This window comes from Dysidea avara, chromosome 4, assembly GCF_963678975.1.
Source record: "Dysidea avara chromosome 4, odDysAvar1.4, whole genome shotgun sequence".
Taxonomy (NCBI): domain Eukaryota; kingdom Metazoa; phylum Porifera; class Demospongiae; order Dictyoceratida; family Dysideidae; genus Dysidea; species Dysidea avara.
The window spans coordinates 38,150,742-38,169,817 of NC_089275.1; the positions used below are offsets into that span (position 1 = coordinate 38,150,742).

Here is a 19,076-nt window from a genome sequence, read left to right on the forward strand (position 1 = left end):
GGCTAGTAGTAAAAGAGACCACAAGTTTTAAAGAAGGTATGCTGTCCCAACTTGTGGTTAGGATCATTAGGATTTCAGGGGACTACATGCATATATGACCATGGACAAGTGTTCACTGTATTGTCCATTTACTACAGTTGATGTTGCAGGATTCCCACTGTCAACAAACTGTTTTTAATGCTTTAACTAGTGCATTCTCTCAGCTATCACTTATTGCTAAGACTCATTTTGTTACTCACTAGTAGTCCAGTGATCTCTTCTGTACAAGGTAATATTCAGTCTTCACTGGAAGGTGCAAACTTGTAATATTCTTTCATGATTGTTTTTGTAACTTTAAAAAGAGTTATTTTGTTGTGAGTAGTAGCTGAAATAGTTTCTCCTCAAGATAATGAATGGATCTGATATAGAAGAGGTGGACTACCCAACACTACAGCTCTATGTGGCCCTGCCAACTAGACTACTGATGTCATTTGTAGTTATTTTCCTGGCTACCATTGTTCTCCAAACAGTTGAGAAGAGCAGGCGAGATCAGCACACTCTGCACTACTTCTTCATCAATAACTTGATGATCAGCGATATTACTGCAGTGATTGTTGCCAATGTGTCAGCTGAGGTAGTCATAGCACACACCATCATTAATGAAGACACTGATGGGATAGAGTGCACTTCAATAATGGCCAGTAAGTTTCCTTATTTGGCCAGTTTTGGAATACTGGCTGCACTTGCTTTTGAACGGATGATAGTGGCCTTGTATCCTATCAAGTATGATAGAATTGTTACTAAGAAGCGTGCTTACATTGTTGTAGGGTTGGTGTGGCTTGTGTCTGTCTTTGTGGCATTGCTAGTCTACGCTGATCCAAAACTTGATGTCAAAACTAAAACAGCTATATGTAAATCCAGCTTCTATAAATACATCTTTTGGGCTGTAGCATCTATCTTTCTCATTGCGTCTGTTGTGTTTGTGTTGGTACAAAACATCTACATATTCCGCATGTCACTTGATCATATTCGTGGTCTCCAGCGTTGTGGTACTATTAATAATGAAGACCGGACCAACAATCTTAGAGGAGAATACAGGGCAGCACTGTCTCTATTCTGGTATACACAAAAGCCGTCGATTGCTGCATTGCTTGTGGTAGGATCTGACGTGTTATTTCATTTGGTTCTTTTGCCGATATCATCACTCATTGCTGAAGTGTGCAACAACACTGCTGCATCAATATTTATATGGTCAGTGTTGTTCAACCTGCTGGTTTACTGTGGGATTGCAAGTCACTCACTACTGTACGCTTTGTTCCTTGACTCTTTCCATGTGGTGTTCGGTTGTCAAAGGTGTCATCTACAATTGGTGTCCTGCCTGGCTCCATCTAACAGGGCACTTTAATGACTGGACTAGAAATACTCCACTGCTATACTCGCTGTTTGCTTAGCATTGACATTGCTTATAATATTTTATTATGATGTAAAGTGCTATAATTTATGTTGTATTTTTATTATCAGAATTACATAATGATACACATTTTGCTAATGCATTAAAGTGTACACACTGATTACAAGTTCCTTGAACTACTATATTATAATATAGCAGTTGCAAGTTTAATTAAATAGCAGTTGAATGCAAAGGGGACACCTTAGGTAGTTGCTTGGCTTGCAAGCTGTCAGGGATCGAGTGCTTGCGGCAAGGTAATAATCAAGCTATTATATATCTGTATTGATTGGTAATGACTTTTCAGCACCATGCTGTTATCCAGCTACTTTACCACTGAATTTTGAGTTGTCTGAGACATAATAAGCATAATGCTAACATAGTAGACAGAAAAACGTGTTCCATGCCTTTCTCACAGATCCTTAGTAGAACTATGGTAGAAGAGCTATACAGAAATACTTGTGACACAAGATTTACTCTAATAGAACAGTCAATAAGTCTCCAGGTAGCTGCTAAGTAGACCATTTCTTCAGACTTGTTCAAAAGATTATTATTGATTCAGAAAGTGACGATGCTAATTCATTACGGAATTGAGGCATAATTGAGGAAAACTACAAGCAGATTTTTGCCAAATGTAGCATAGTACAGTTGAAATTAAAAAATCATGGATAGGCTAATGTTTAACCATTACATTAGCATGAGACCTAGAGATTGTATATTATAGTGTACACAAATTAATAAACATAATATTCCATGCGTACCTAAAAAAATATGAGCCATATGCCCTTAGAATAGCATAACATGAAATGTCAGTTGCCAAAATCATGTACGTGTCACTTGTCAGATACAACATCGTTGTTATTGTCAGCCATGAATCAGTGTATGTAACCTTTGTAGACTTGACACAGTGTTTTAAAATAATCACCCCATGGATTTCACACATTTAATTGTACAACAACATTGATACAACACAATACTGAATTGTACACATAGCAAAATATATTTAAAATTCTTTACAAATCTTTATCACTGATTGGTAATTTGTGGATTATGATGACTTACTGGTATATATAAAAATCTTCAAACACACATTGCATATATACATAAATAATTCAGATGAGTTCACAACATCACACTATCGGTCTCAGTCCCAACGTCTGTATAGTCCGATGCAGCACTAGAAAATGACACAACATTGATTATTACATGAATGGGTATGCTTTGAACAAGACTGTGTTGCAATGTTAGTGAAGATGCAAATGTATTTTGAAATACCTGTAGAAACAAGAGCACAGACGGTCAATTCAGAGTGAGGGTGTGATGTGTGCTAAGTGCACAAAACTACATATCGTACTACTAACAAATATTTACAGGGAAATTAGACAGACACAAAGTTGTGAATTAAAACTTATTGGAAATGTTATGACCAGAGACATAGAAACATAACATTTATGAGTCCATGGGATGTCTTTTGATGATATGCATTGAATGATTAAGATTGATAATTAGTAGGTTAGGAAATCTGTTTAAATATAAATTTTTAATGAAGAAACTGGCAGTTGTCTATCAGGGGCATACCAAAAGGGGTTTCCAGGGGTTTCAGGAAACCCCATTAGATTTTACACACTACTTGACACATTAAGAATTGAAACTTCAGGTTTCCAGAATCTGGAATCTATCATGGAACAGGACACATTTATCTAATAGTTTCTAACACGATAGTAACACTTATAGAATTATTATGATTTTGGTGAAAAGATCGAGATACTCTAATAAAGCAGTCAGGCAATATAAACTACTCTAATATAACAGTCACTTAGCTGTAGTGGAAACCCCTTTTCAAAATTCCTGCGTACGCCCCTGTCTATGGATGCATTTGATAAAACATAGTAGTCTTGTATTGATATACACATGCATGTATGTATAAGAACCGTGTGTGGGAAGATCAAAATTAAAAACAGTCCTATATTTACCATATAGAACAGTTCATGCAACTGCAGTTCTATATGTGATATATGTACCACTCTGCGTGGGCAGTTCAAAGGCACCGCCAGTGCCATAATTTGTATATTGCACTGCTGCAGACTGCAGCGAGTGCATTATAATTTATAACGCACTGGTTGCGGTTTTTTAGACCACAACGAGTGCATTATAAGTTATAATGTACCGACCGCAGTGCAATATACAGATATTGCACTGGCTGCGGTTTTGCATGTGCAGCATAGCACAAGTGCCGGTGGCGAAGACCACTACGACACCTCACCTAATAGGTGGAAAGACACTTCACAGATCACTCGAATTCTTTTATAGCCTGACATGTAAAGGTCGATTGTGGGCCATAACGTCACCAATACGTATAATGTTTACAAGCAGCCAATGGCGATCGAAAAAGCCAACACGGGTGGCCACAACTCTAGTCTACATATATATAAACGTACTTATACACCTTACTAGTCTGGTGCCATCTTAGCCCAGATTAAACTGTAGCCCACTTCGACAATGACTCAATAAAACAAATATATTCTAAATAATACTAACCTTTACGTTCGATTGTGGTAACCAGTTTTGTCATGCCACCAGATTCGAGTTTAGCCAGTGTGAATAGCAAGAATTAGACTAGTATCGTTTAGTAGTTAGGTTTTGTTTACTTAAAACGTTTATTTAGCTACTTTTTTTCGCTCGAGAGAATCACTATGGCGATTAGTCTGGTGCTTAGTCTATATGGCGATTGAGTGATCACGCTGGCATGCTGAGCACTACATGATGAGAGTCGATCAGCGAATGCAGGTTAGTGATATAACCCATAGCGTACTAGCTTTCAATAACTCAGGTGGCTGCAGTACTGCAGGGGGAACGTCATCGCAACGTCCGGCTTGGTTACCCACAATCGATGTTAGAAACCTGGCCTTTATAAGTGTTACAGCTGTCTTGTGAGACTCTCCCCACCTATTAGGTGAGTGGTACATAACAGTTATACAACATGCACTCGTGCTCTGCCTGTATAAACGCACTTGCCTTCGGGCCTAACGGCCCTCAGGCTCGTGCATTTATATCAGGCAGAGCACTCGTGGCCGTTGTATAACTATATAATAAAGCACTGCTACGGGAAATATAGTGCTAAAAAGTGGGCGAGAAATAAATATAGCATGGGCACAGTCGAGTGCTATATTTTGTCTTGAGACTACTCCTTGAGTGCTATATTTGATGTATAGCATGAGCCTAGGTAGTGCTTTAACTAGCCATCAACTTGAGACACAAGAAACAATTACAAACTCACGGAGTAGTCTTATCATTGGTAGAATAGGCATTGTGCCCGTATTAGACTATATAGGATGAGTGAGAGGATGAGCCTAGACCGTCTTCTCAACCACAAAAGTTTTTGATTATGGTATTTAATAAGCATATTTCTGTGGGACTTGTCCATTTATGTGAATAAAATGTAGTAAGAACGTTTACTGCTGCTGACCACAAGCAACCATCATCAAAATCTTAAAGTATATATGTATATAAATTAAATCCAGTGGTTCTATTCTTACTGGTCGGGTTGACTGGTCAGCCAGCGCAGTACAGGCTGTCGGCCTAGACTGGCTTGGTTGACTGGTTGTACTGGCCAGAATGGGTGATTAATCACTCAAAGCCTGCAAATAGGCCTGGCAGACCAGAACAACCAGAAGAAGACATTCTTAGATGGGCACAATGGCAACTTTAGTGAAGATGATGGATTTCAAGACTCATAAATGAATACAGGGAAATATGTCTAACCCAGGTCATCACACAATAAGGTCAACTACCATGTATATACACCTATAGCCAGAAAGCTTGTGGGCAGAAAGTTTGGCGGGTGAGCGGTGTTTCGCCAAACTAAAATCCACTTCGTTCAATACAAATTACTAACAAATTCGCCACCAAACTTTTTCTCACAACAATCCTATTGCGGCAAATTTGCCAAGTTCCCCCCTGCCTAACTTTCCAGCTATATGGTATCCAACCCAGCAAGTCCTATAGTACACGACTAATTCACTACTTGCTCTATTGGATATACCAGATTTGGTAATGGTGTGCATACATGTCCACCAAATAACAACAAGCATCATACGTATACACAAGAATACGTACATTATATACACTAATGCAGCACACACATGCATACATGGAACCTCAGAATTGAGCCCCCTGTGGTATTTGGATAACTAATGTTTGCATTGTAAAATTGTGTACAAGTACAACAATGCTACTAGGATAATGGGAAAATACTAGTATTTTGGCATCAAAACTTAACAGAAAGTTCAGATATGCACATGACAAGTGCTTGTTCCTGAGCTGCTAAACCTATTTACACAGATATGCAAGTGGACATATGAATGCCAGTGTAATTAATTCAGATGCATAGTTAATGTAACTCTAGTATACGGCAAAATGGTTGGTTCTTTCATGTTCTAAGGTTCCATTGTACCATTACACATTATAGATATGCTGTGTGTTACACATACGTTGTCATTGAATCATCATAGATGTTTAATCCCAATGGAGCAGTGTCTGGTTTAATGAGCACAGCTTCGAAACGTTCTTGTATCCTTCTTTTACACCCATACCACATTAGTAGTAGAGTGAGTATGGTGACACAGATGACTGCGACGAGTGATGTTATCACTATACCAACTACATGTCCATCATCAGGATCACCAAACTGAGGCGTTGATGATGACGATGAAATTAATGAGGCATCTAATTGGAAAATGATACATGAATGAATGAACGAACGAATGTACACACTACACCAAGAAAAAAAGCAAACCCTCTGGCAGCTATGTGAAACACAGAGCTATTGCCTCCCAGCAAACCAGCACTGGGTTGTCTGTACACCACTCAGTCTTGTGCAGGCAAAACTTCCTGGGGCAGGACTAGTAACCTGCAAGAGGACTGAGAGAGGCCACGGAACCCAAAGTCACTCAGAACTCAAAGTAACAGCCTGTCATCTGTCATCTTCTGAACCAAAAGGCACAATGACCACCCAAATTAAAAATGGTACAATGTTACAATCTGTATTTTTAAAAGGCATTAAACTTATGTACCAGTGGCCAACCATGTTGCACGTTGGTCTGTCATTTTGACAGATCATGTAATTGAGCACTACACACAAACTAACTACAAACACAAGGGCTACATGTACAATTGTACATACAGACAGACACATTGGTAAAAGTCATGTCTACCAGAGGCAAACTTTTGGAGGTACAATTTTTTGCAAAAGTTTGTAATTAATTCTTATCCAATTTTGTTTGTTATTTGATAAGCCAATAGCAAAGATACTATACCAATAACATGGGATTGGAAGCTCTGTTCACGGAATGTGTACATTATGGGTACGCACTCCTCATAGTTTCACAGATTGCCTTTTGGTTAGTGAAGGGCTACAAAAGGCTTTTAAGGATGGTTATTTAAATGCCTACTTCACTAAGGATTGCGGTAAATACCTAGGATGAAATACAAGTGAGTATTTTTATACTACTCAACCCCAGTTGTTTCACAGTACAAAGTTACTCAAGGAAACACCTTGCCACACCTTTGAAGACATAACAGTAAACTAGTGGCATTGTAATAAATCTGAGACAATTTCAAATGGTTTGTGCCACATGTTGGTACAGTTCAACATCTTCTACAGAGCTTTCCCAGTGATAACCAGGTGTGTAGTCATGTAGTTTGTGTGCCTGTTTTGGATATTTCTAAGCATCCTTCTGACATCTGTTGTAATTACTAAGTGATTCTAGAGTGGCTTATAGTGTAGCAATTACAAACCTTGGCATCATCCGGGTGAACTTACAGCTCCTAGCAAATGACCATCTTGTGATTACAGAGTATAGCAACCGTGATAGCAATGCAACTAATGTATATGACACAACAGCCACATTAATTCTTTGGAACACCAGTGCATGAAACAGAGCTTACAATCCCATGTTAATAGCACAGCATCCACGGCCACAGCAAGCACCCAATATTTATGAAAGTACTGTAACAAGATTTAGAGTAACAAAATTTTTTCTTCTATACATAGCAAATCAGTCCTCAATTAACTGTGTACCAAATATATAAACCATGTCTAGTCAACATGCTTACAAATGCTATTGAACTACACTGAAAATGCCATTGGCAAAAGGAGTACAAAGTTTGTAACATGATAATACAATTACTTACTATATTCTTGTAAGTCTTCATCAAACAATGCTCCTATTGAAAAAGAAACAACATGATGTATGGTCAACTATTACCGTGTGCACGTATAATACACAATAAGGTTTAATGTAGCTAATAACAAGGATGGTTGGGATAAACGGCGCAGGGTGTGGCGCCTGCTGCTATTCAGTACAATGAGCAAAACACAGATCACATGACAACATATGACAGCTAGTAATTAAGTTGCTGCGCAGGCACAAGCACAGTATCAGTTCACAGATGCAGTCAAACTCAGAGGAGAAACAACGACAGACGAATAGCAGCAGAATTTCCTGCAACAGCAGCACGACCCTCCAGATCCAGTCACCTTGGTATCAGGGTCAATCACAATGACCAAAGCTGTGATGAAGGAGGGGCTTTTCAGTGAAGTACCGGGTTTAAAGGAGCTGATGGAGAAACCATCCACTACCCCACCACCTAAGCAATTTAGTAGTACACTGTATGTGTAATCTAGTGACAGTATATCTCCTATATCACTGCTCCACAATATCATGGGTAGAGGTGAGGTATACAGGACACATCTCAAACAGTTAGAGAGTTATGGTGCGGTGTCAGAGAGGGTGGCTCCCTCAGTGGTTTACAGAATTACTACACCATTGGCGCATGTACTCAGAGTGGGCAAAGCAGTTACAATCTCACCCAAATGTTGAATTTTATAACTATGTGTTAATGTATGCTGCTAGAGAGAAGTGCAGATTTCTAAGCAAATGCATTGCATACTTGTACTTACACCATCCTGATCTCAGTACTGCTACCACTGCAGCATCATCACATCAACATTGTATTGACCTTCCCTGCCATTCTCTGCCCCACATTGCAACTGCCAAAAAATTGGAAGTAGTTCTTTGACTGTATTGTGGTACTGATTCCATTGTGTGAGCCACTTCAGCTGAAACCACTTGCAGCCCATGAGGCAAAAGCATCTGCAGTTATGGTCTTGTATACTGGTCCCCTTACAACACCTGTAATCATGCTAACTCCATTCGATTTGGGCAGGAAGCATGCTCACTAGAGTACAGGTCTGACCTGAAACCTCCGTTCAGTAGATTCTATGCCGTAGCTTTTTTGTTGCTGATCATTCAGTCCTGGCCAAGCAACACAACATGCATGCTGGGCTTCTTTGGTCTTTTAAGGACTAGAGACTTTACAGTTCCAGCAGACAATTCTTTTGATTCAGAGGTCCATCTCTGCTTCAATGATATTGCAGTGGATAACCCTGCTCAGCCTCAAGTAATTCAGATAACTATCAAACAGTCAAAAACGGAACCGTTTAGAAAGGGTGTCAAGCTATATATGGGACATCAACAGACTTGTGTCCAGTAGTCTCCTTAATGAACTATCTGGTAGTGAGAGGTATCAAATCTGGGCCATTATTTATTTTTAAGGATGGCCGATTACTCACCAGACAACACCTGGTGCAAACACAGAGGAGCTCTACAGACAACCAGAAAAAACATTGCGGTCACAGCTTCAGGATTGGAACTGCAACAACTGCAGTAGAGAAGCGAATAGAAAACTCAATCTCAAGATGGATGATCAGCATTGTTTACCTTCAGTACGCTAAAATTCCAAGGGAACAATTAGCATTCTACTGTAACTATTTTAATTTATTGTTAGCAAGTAACCTGGTACATAGTTTAGATCAAGGTTGTATAATGCAGTTTATTCATTGCTGTTTGTGCTGGTGGGTAGAACTAAACCTTTTATGATCAGCCTATATGAACACTGGGTAAAGGGCAGGGGAGTGTATCACTTTGAAGGGTAGTGGCATTGCCTCCCTGGGCTAGGAGCTGGGGTTTTTCACCAGCGCTAGATATCCTTCCTGCTTGTATATGTGACACAGGATGCTGTATGCAGGTCCGCAGGACAAGGGATTTTCCCCTGGTTCTTCCCCTTTGCCAAAACCTCTTGCACAGCATCCAGGCTGTGGACATGGAATGAAGATTCAGATTGGCTGTCATCTACTAATGGTAACGGTGACTCAGAGTATAATTATGTGGTTGTATTGTGTTTATGATAGTTGGACAGTCATTAAATAAGTTTTAATGCTAGTAAATAACAAGGATGGGATGGGATAGACAGTGCAGGGTGTGGTGCCCGTTGCTAATCAGTACAATCAGGAGCAACACAACAATATTATGGCAGTTAGTAAATAGTTGCTGTGCAAGTGCAATCACAGCATGAGTTCACTTCACTTGATACCTTAGAGAATACCTTTCCATTGGATAAGCACATTGTGCTACCAGTGTGGGCTACGCGCTGGGGTTTTTCCCCAGTTCTGGATATCCCTTCTGCTTGTGACACAGGACCCTGTATACACAGGACACGGTCTCTCCCCTGGCCAATGCACACCTTGCCAAAACCTCTACACAACAGTAGTGCGAGGTTGTGGATACGGAAAGAGGGTTCAGATTGGCTGTCATCTACTGATGATGGCAATGGAGAGCATATTAAGTGGTTGTGCTGTGGTTGCATTTACATAGTCTGACAATTATTGACTATTTTTCTGACATGGTTTCCGTTTATCCACATTCACAGACACAACATACACTTACTGTATGTATGTACGTTACAAATGCAACCCACCCACCCACATGCATACGCATACGCATACACACACACACACACACACACACACACACACACACACACACACACACACACACACACACACACACACACACCTAGTTTCTGGAGTTCCAAACAATTGGAAGAAAAATTTGTTGTTCTGAGGTAAACAGATGGCTGCCTACAATTAACGTTACCCAAATCTTGTGACAAGGAATTATTATTGAAATTTAAGATAAGCTGAAACTCATCTGGACAAGAATACTCTCTTATAGCATCAATCAGTATACAATCATCCATACAGAATGGCTCAGGAAGAGAATTAGAACAAGGGACATATGCAAAATAACACGCAGCAAATGATAATGCTGTTCTGCAACGGGTATCAGTAAATAAAACATTCTCCAGGAGGTCTACTAGGTCCTTTAAATCATCTGGTCTTGATGATGGTGGAAAAAACTTAGTAGTTCTCAGTATATTGGCACATTCTGGTGGAGTACCATCAACACATCTACAAAACAGAGGAGATATTAAGAAGTGATATACAACACACACAGTACATACGCTCACTACACACACACAACAGACAAGGAAATTATCAAACAACAAGACTGTATATTAAAAAAAAATACAGAAGTGTGCAGAGATGCATTGAAAAATACCTCCCATATTTACTTAGTCAATTATAAGCTAAGTAATCCTCATAGCTCGGACCCAAGTAGGAAAAGATTTACTAGAGAGAGTGTACGAATCTGATTACAAAAGAAGACAATGGATCGCCCGTTAAGGATGCTTACGGCCCGCCCACCTACCTATCTATCCCGCACTGATTGGTACAAACAACAGGCAAACACGAACTCTTACTCAGTCTGCACTCGAAATATCGTAGGTAATATGAACGAGCTTAGTAGTAGCACGCGAAAGTCATAGGCCGTGCCCATCGCTAACATGGTACGGTAACATAATCGAATTGTTTCAAAGTCACGTGCAAGGTGGTCACGTGTGGCACACTATGATTAACCGCTAGTCATTCTTTCTACATGTTCTGCACAGTACCATCATTTGATTATGTGATATATGTGATATCCATCATGCTTGGACCCTGTCACAGCTGTAATACATACTGTAGAAAAGCCAGTTTTGCCAACCTGATAAATTGCCACCTATCAACTCACTAGCCCTTCTGGTCATCTGATTCTGCATGGTGAAATTCATTAATCACCACTGTTCTAGTGAATAGTTCTTTTGTATCCTCTGAAAAGGAAGCCATTACTGTAACATTTTGTATTTGATCATGAACCACTACAAGTGTGCCATTGTAGCTATGTGGTTAGTTGTACTGTTGTATACATACGTATGTGTGCTCCAGTAGGGAAAACAGCTCAGCCAACTAGCTACCGTGAGAATAAATAAGAAATCCAGCAAATCTGAGGGCAAACCAAAATCAAAATAAATGTCATGGCCAGCAGCTTTCGGCTTGGTGATCAACCCGCACTTTGTCCACCTTGTTTCAGCAGCTGGATGCACTGCCAGGTGATGGAGAACTGTGAAAAAAGTTACTGGAAGTCTGTGGCTGGATTAGTAACGTAGTTGCAGAGAGTGGCTCTAAGCAATAGACTCTAGAGGCACGTAATGACTTGAGTGCTTACTCTCCTCTAGAATCTATGCTGTAATCCAGTTTAGTGCACAGTACTGTACACCACTCATTAGTAATTTCATTGCTATACCTTTTTGAGCTGTTCTGGGAGCATGTGGCCAGTTGCCACCTATTTCAAACATTTGTTTACAAAGGCTACCGAGCAGCATTCTTACTGAGAAACAGTCATCATGCATGATTTGAAATCATGTGCATTCACTGGAGTTTTTGCTAGCCAGTCCTCGTTGCATGGATGATGGTTAATTAGATGTGTTCTCATGAATGGTATAGTACAGTGAAACCTCTAGCTATAATCCAAGGACAATTAAGAAAATTGTGTCAAATTACTAGTGAGGATGTCATATTTAGTGCTACATTGAAAAGGTCATTAATTTTGTTACATAAACAATGTCAGATTATAGAAGCATATTATAATTATGTTACTGGATTTTGGAAAACCAGTACCTACATTTTGGGCACATACAAAAGTTGTGAATTGAAATTTTCAGCAGTATTTTTTTTTTAGTAAAATTAATTGGTCATCTCTGGAATGCTTCAACATATCAAGCTAAAATTTTAACACAGCAGATAATCACCCATGTAGTGTCTCATTTTAGCTGTATATTAATAGAGAATATAATTGACCAGTGTGCCCAAAAGGTATATTTATGTTTTCCAAAATCAGGTCACACATTCCGGATTACAGACTAGTTTTATGGTAGTTTACATAGCTACTTGCCAGTACATTTGGCAGCACTATAGAGTGAGATTGGAAACTATTATCACAACACATTGTGATTCAATGATTCGTACTTCACAATCATTGGGCAAATCTATCCCAAAAAATAACTAAGCCCTCAATTGTAGGTGATAACGTATGGGCCATAACTTTAGCTTTTACATAGTTAAGGGATAGCTAGCTATCCTATACATGCAGCAATTGAAAACCACTCAGCTACTCTTTCACTAAACTGTCCACCTTCCCACATTAAAAGCATTTAAACTCAGAAGGCGTCATGGCAGCACTAACAGTAAATATTTTTTCTCATAATTAAAGAATAATGGCAATGGTAATAATATGTGGTGCTTAGATGTGATGTGGAGGATGGGAACCACATCCTCATTAGAAGATGATGATGAGAGAGACACAGTTTATCACATTCCTCAGTTACCTGATAGCTTACATATACTGACATGAGAATCGTCCACCAATTATAATATAGCTAGTAGATGCCCAACTGAAGCATTAGTATAACCAAGTATAACGTTAACACAATAGACATGTAGCATGCAGAATATTGTGTTGCCATGTTACAAAAAAGATCTACTGAAAATAGTCAATAAATTCTAAGAAAACAATCAGTATAGCCTGTACACACAAACGGACGTCCTGAAACTACACTATGCCTACACTGATGGATTAATGTACACTAAGCAGTGTCTCCTCCATCAATAGGTAACACAACACCAGTGATGTAAGATGCTTCTTTACTGCACAGAAATAACACAACTTCAGCTGCCTCATTTAGCTGGCAAAAACGTCCCATTGGTGTTGTCTATAAAACAAGAGCAAATTGTGATTACCACACATATCTATGATATGACCTCCAAGTATAGAGAAAACTCATTCCTTCAATAAAACTGTTTACATGGTCATTTACAAAGCTATTAAAAGAAAAGGTAGTGGAATACATAATAGGTGAAATAGGTGGGGATCTTTATTACACACAAGACCAGATTCTGGAGACTTATATTATCAGACATAACATTAATTTACTATATTGTCATTTTTAATTGCCAAAACTGATCAAACTTAACTTGCTAGCTATTATGTATCTAATAACTGCTTTTCTATAACCGTGTGGGGACTAATACAAGTGTCAGATGCCTTTAGCTAATGTGGAAATGATTTGGTATCGGATGAAGACTTCTATACTGAAAGTTTCCACTCAATACAGACCCTTGTAGCAGGGCCTATAGCTCTATACATTAACCCTTAAAGCTGCATAGGCCGATTTATCGGCTGCTACACATGGTTGTAAACAAAGCACTGTAAGTTTTGAAGTGTTTATCCTATGGCTATGCAATCAACATCATTTTTACTCGTGATGTAATAAGGATAAAATGATACCTAGGGATTTACCCTACAGCCAAAGTATAAGAAGACCAAACCATGCCATGAAAATAAATTAGCACTTCACATACCTTTAGAAAATGATCCATAACTCATCGCCATTTGATCCCATCAACCGTTATCTGATTCATCATTCAATGGCGAGTAAGGCCATAAGTGCGATCTAGACTACAATTAATATGGTGTATGAAGCACGGAATGCTGAGTTGCAACAACACCAGTTGCAAATCTTCATTGCATTTAACAAGTTTTTATTAGTGTTGCACCGATATGCATATTTTCACTTTTACCGATACCGATGTTTCACTCATTCCTGTAGCCGATATGCCGATATTTACCGATATTCTTTGTCAGGGGAGAAGGAGCAAAAATCATCTAAAGTTTATGTGCGTGTATAACATAATTTAATTACTTGCGTGGGCAGCCAATTCTACAATGTTTGCTACCAGTGTGCCACTAACCCCTTACATGGAAATGAAAGCCAAGTAGTTATAAAACACCTAAGTCAGCTTCTCAAACGGAGTTTTGGTGGGATTCCAGACCCTTTCCAAATAGTGATTGGTTGATTGCGTGGGCGGCCGATAAATATACACAGCCTATTATAGCCTTGCAGCCACACTATTCACACATAAACAAGCCTAAATAGTTATAAACAAGTACAGCAAATAAATGTTTACCACTTACCACTGCATTCACTGCTTTCTTTTAATTCTGTCACATGTTTATTACTGTCGTTAATGATTGATTGTGGGTTTAGGTTATCGGCAAATAACTTCCTCTTTGTAGCCGATACCGATACTTGCAAAATCACCTTATATCGGCTGTTACCGATTATTCAACCGATTATCGGTGCAACTCTAGTTTTTATAGTAGTATTTAACCTTCCCTTAGTATAGTAGCGCAATGAATAAACTTTCACTTGATATCAGGTTTTAGGTTAATGGGTAAGTCCAGCCTTCTACAAATATAAATAGTCCTTTTATATAAGTCCTAATACAGAATTGGCAGGGATGACAAAGAGGTTAACCCTAGCTGTTAGTTATTCATACAGTGGACAACATGAAAGGTAAGGAATAGCTGTAAACCTTGGTACACATATGTAACACTTATAAAACAATATTAAGACACTAACTTGAAGTCCTAATTGACGTAGATTAGCTTTTACTTTCTCTTTATCTTGGGTAGGATTAGGTTTCATCACTACGTATGAAAACAAAAAAAACAACTGATTATCTACACACAATAGATACATGAATTAAGATACATCCTTGAAGTCAAGAAAACTGGCACACTACACTAGTGTGTTAACGGGACAGTACAATATCATGTATCTCCTTCATGAAACGGGAGAGCACACGCTTTCATCTTCACCTCAATCCACTAAACCTATATGTGAAATGCAGTAAAAAACTGGCCATTTTTTTGCGCATTCCTCAAATTCCATTTTATTATTTCTCTGTTATCTATAGTAGTAACAAAGGAGTGGACAGCCAAAGTTTTAGCTGTTTGTGATGAATAGTCTTGGAGTTATGGTTAGAACAGGAATAAACATATAGCAACAATGCGGCAAATAAAATATAGATGCTTATTTAATCAATCATAGCTCATGACTGAAACAAGCTACAAAGATAGGGTTTGGCTCAGAATGATGAATGGCTGCACTACTTAGTGATTATCTATGCTACTTATTCCTCTACTAGCTATGTGCATGTAAGCAACATACAGCAGTGTAACACTGTTAATAAGAGAGAGCAATGATTACTCTCTTTTTGGTTTTCTGTACCATGATCAATCCGTAGCTATACAGTGGCTTGCAGAAGATATTCAAGATAACACATTTCTGGATACATTACCTATTACATTGATATCTTGTCCTCAACATGAATTCATCCACATCAGTGCAAAAAACTAGCTTTCCTGTAAACTACCTACCTCGTTGCAACCAGAACATAGCAAGTAACAAAATCTAATCCATTTATAAAAAGTTTATAAACTAGAGACAAAAGTTTTTTTAGAAATTTAAAAAGAGGAATAAGGATTGCAAAAAGGAATTGCTAGGGCGGTAATGTAAACCACATCCCAATTTTGTCTCTTCCATAGCCAACCTAGCAATCCCTTCTTGATAATTTTTTTAAAAAATTTCCATCTATTATTAATCTTAGTAACCTACTAGCTACGTAACTGACCGATTATCGACTGGTATGCATGATCAACCTAACAATTTTCTGTTAAAACAATAATTATAAAATTTATCTGTAAAACTTGTATTTGTCTGCAAGGCTATTCTAAAGGCTTCTGTACTCAAAGTAACTAGGCCAAGTGTTTTCTGTTGCAAGTTTGTAAGGGTTGGGCAAAAACACTGAACAGAACGAAAACAATCTGGACAGGGGCCAAGTAGAAAATGGTTTTTAGCAGATTGTGTACCATTTCCGACTATCACAAATGAAATATGATCGCACTAGAGTTATTTGTTTAAGCCTATAACCAAGAGTTAACTCTTACTATAACCATGATATAAATTATTTGCACCAAGTTTCTATTTAATGCCCACTTCAAGAATGTGTTACACAATCACCTCAACTGAAAAAAATGATCATTTAAGATGGCAGCATGCTAAAGCGTGTGGCTTTGTTGTATGTTCAGGGCTCAAAATAATGGTCAACAATCAGCCAATTTCTGGTCAATATTGTACAATAACTGGTTAATTTTATTGTTGTCTGGACATTGTGGCTGGATAATTCAGACAGAAGAATGCTACACTACTTCTAGTCTAAATCCTAGGGACCTGCAAGAAGCCTAGCCCATCTTATGGTTAATTTCTGTGTGACAGTTGAAAACGGTGCACAATCTGTAAAAAATATGTTTTTTTTGTCATTAATAAATGCCCATAGAGCCCATTGGAAAAGCCATTCACTAGATCTCTAAAGTCACTATGTTGTAATAGAGCTGTGAACCTGATAACAAATTCAAAACCAGTTAACTGGTAACCAATAACTGGCAGTTAACCAGTTAACTTCTGTGTAATACAGTTACTGTAGTATTGGCAGACATAATAATACTCAACATGGCTGCTGGAAGCTTTAGGGTGGTACCAAAGTGACCATCACCAACATCCTGTCTTGCAATAACATTTATTACCTTACACATGCTGTTATGTTAACACTTGTCAGCAGGGGTAATTTATGGTTTACCAGGTGGGTGGACAAAACTGATATAAAGGCTTCTTAACCAGTAATTGGCTAACCTAGACAATACCAGCTAATAACCCGTTTTTTGCATACTGGTTCTGCTGCACACACCTGGGTACAGTGTTGGGGCAATTACTAACTCGTTGCATATTACTTGCAACTGAACTATTTAGTTAGTTACATATTATCCATATAATAAAGTAACTATAACAGTATTACATATATTACTTTTTGTCCACAGCCTTAAGCTGTCACACGCAAAACTACCAACCACGTGACATGATTGCATTGTTGGACAATGTGCAAATCTTAAGAAGCTGGTGAATAACCTTCATTCGGTAGGCATCGTTACTTCATTGTGGCAAGGTGTTATTCATTACTAACAATTTGTTACTTATAGTAATAATACTATGTTTGTTACAGTAACTTCATTACTTAGGTAACGCGTTACATTTGTAGGTAAAGTAACTTTAGTTATATTGCCAGTTTTTAATAGTGCATTTCGTTATATTACTTCGTTACCACAAAAGTAATAACTATTACGTAATGTGTTACTTATTTACCCCCAACACTGCCGGGAATGGTGAGGGTTTAGGTTATACCAAGAGTTCATAATAAAATATTATGAACTCTTGGTTATACAATTGGAAGTGATCAGGTATATACAACACTTACTTAAGTCTGCTACACTGTCCACAGTTTCCTCGTGCATTTTAGTACCGTTAAGTCCATGTGGAGCAATGGCACAGACACGGATGTTACTCTTAGCAAGGCTCTTTGCTGCAGCTCTTGTCATTCCACTCACCGCAAATTTTGAAGCACAGTAAGCAAACAAAAGCCCACTACCCTTTACACCAGCAAGGCTAGATGTATTTATAATAACACCTCCTTTGCCTAACTCGGTCATCTTATTGGCCACATACTTCATCATCAGGAATACAGCATACACATTCACATCTTGTACTTTCGTCGTCTGTCAGCTGTAGCGGAGATGTAGGACAAATTCCGGCACTGTTAAACAATATGTCAATCCCTCCGAACTCGTCCACGCTTCGTTGTACTGATTTCTTCACATCTTCAACATTAGTGAGGTCACCACAAACATAGATCACAGCTGGACTACCCAGTGATAACAGTTCTGTGACTAGCTCCTTTAGTTTGGGTTCTGCACTAGGAAGGTCACAAAGCACAAGTCGAGCTCCTTCTTGGGAAAACAATCGTGCTGTAGTGCTCCCAAGTGCACCAGCCCCGCCAGCAATCAACGCGACCTTTCCTTCAAAACGCTTGGACCGCTTCTGGTCTGCGCTCCCCTTCTCCGAAGACATGTTTGGCTCGATGACTTTTTGTTTAAAATACCCGAGGTTCAAACCTCGCAAACCATACTATTATTAAAATTTGTGACCGGGCCTGCGAAAATAGGGCATGTGGGCACAAAGTAAACCCCATCACTCTACCGGTCATATCTCAGTACTGGAATGGTATTCTTGCATTCTGTAACTTGCATCATGCTGCCAATTAAATGCTTACTAAGAGCTGAAAATTGCAATGCCATAGCATAATGGTACAAAAAGTTATGGGTGATTAACGTGTGAAAAAGTAGGCAAAAATCATGTGCCCACATGCCCTATTATCGCAGGCCCAGTCACATTTGCCTATAGCTATATGGACAAAATTAATATCTGTTTTAACGACACATAGAAACAAAATCACAATTGTTCTAATCAATAAGAATATGGCTCTCCACTAAACGAAGCTCAGTGGAGACAGCGGGGAGCTCTGTTGACTGCAGCTTTCTGCTCCCACGAGTACAGCGGAACGTAATAAAGAAAATGATACAGGGGATTTATTACTTTTTGCAACACAGAAGGCAAAATTCAAAAAGCGTAAAGCGTC

General features: G+C 38.7%; 3 protein-coding genes across 3 annotated transcripts; 1 reads left to right on the plus strand and 2 right to left on the minus strand.

The window, feature by feature from the left end:
• Positions 1-388: 388 nt before the first annotated feature.
• Positions 389-1,384, plus strand: LOC136253837 (alpha-1A adrenergic receptor-like). The gene has a single exon (XM_066046496.1). It carries the CDS (start codon positions 389-391, stop codon positions 1,382-1,384), a length of 996 nt encoding a protein of 331 aa, XP_065902568.1.
• Positions 1,385-2,368: 984 nt separating this feature from the next.
• Positions 2,369-11,204, minus strand: LOC136252043 (uncharacterized). The gene is made up of 5 exons (XM_066044385.1): positions 11,090-11,204; positions 10,342-10,736; positions 7,619-7,651; positions 5,917-6,151; positions 2,369-2,603 (listed from the first exon to the last, which is right to left on the minus strand). The coding sequence occupies exons 1-5, from the start codon at positions 11,173-11,175 to the stop codon at positions 2,549-2,551; spliced, it is 804 nt and encodes a 267-aa protein (XP_065900457.1). The 5' UTR covers positions 11,176-11,204; the 3' UTR covers positions 2,369-2,548.
• A 1,896-nt stretch (positions 11,205-13,100) lies between these two features.
• On the minus strand, positions 13,101-18,575 carry LOC136252045 (3-oxoacyl-[acyl-carrier-protein] reductase FabG-like). The gene is made up of 4 exons (XM_066044386.1): positions 18,184-18,575; positions 17,859-18,146; positions 15,128-15,195; positions 13,101-13,417 (listed from the first exon to the last, which is right to left on the minus strand). The coding sequence occupies exons 1-4, from the start codon at positions 18,506-18,508 to the stop codon at positions 13,292-13,294; spliced, it is 807 nt and encodes a 268-aa protein (XP_065900458.1). The 5' UTR covers positions 18,509-18,575; the 3' UTR covers positions 13,101-13,291.
• Between the last annotated feature and the right edge of the window lie 501 nt (positions 18,576-19,076).

Coding starts and splice junctions, on each gene's coding strand:
- LOC136253837 (XM_066046496.1), top strand. CDS start 389: ATGAATGGATCTGATATAGAAGAGGTGGACTACCCAACACTACAGCTC.
- LOC136252043 (XM_066044385.1), bottom strand. CDS start 11,175: ATGTTAGCGATGGGCACGGCCTATGACTTTCGCGTGCTACTACTAAGC. Junction 6,152..7,618: donor TGAAGACTTACAAGAATATA/GTAAGTAATTGT, acceptor TTTTCCAATTAG/ATGCCTCATTAATTTCATCG. Junction 2,604..5,916: donor TATGATGATTCAATGACAAC/GTATGTGTAACA, acceptor GTCATTTTCTAG/TGCTGCATCGGACTATACAG.
- LOC136252045 (XM_066044386.1), bottom strand. CDS start 18,508: ATGTCTTCGGAGAAGGGGAGCGCAGACCAGAAGCGGTCCAAGCGTTTT. Junction 15,196..17,858: donor GGACAGTGTAGCAGACTTAA/GTAAGTGTTGTA, acceptor TTTCATACGTAG/TGATGAAACCTAATCCTACC. Junction 13,418..15,127: donor TACGTCAATTAGGACTTCAA/GTTAGTGTCTTA, acceptor CTTGTTTTATAG/ACAACACCAATGGGACGTTT.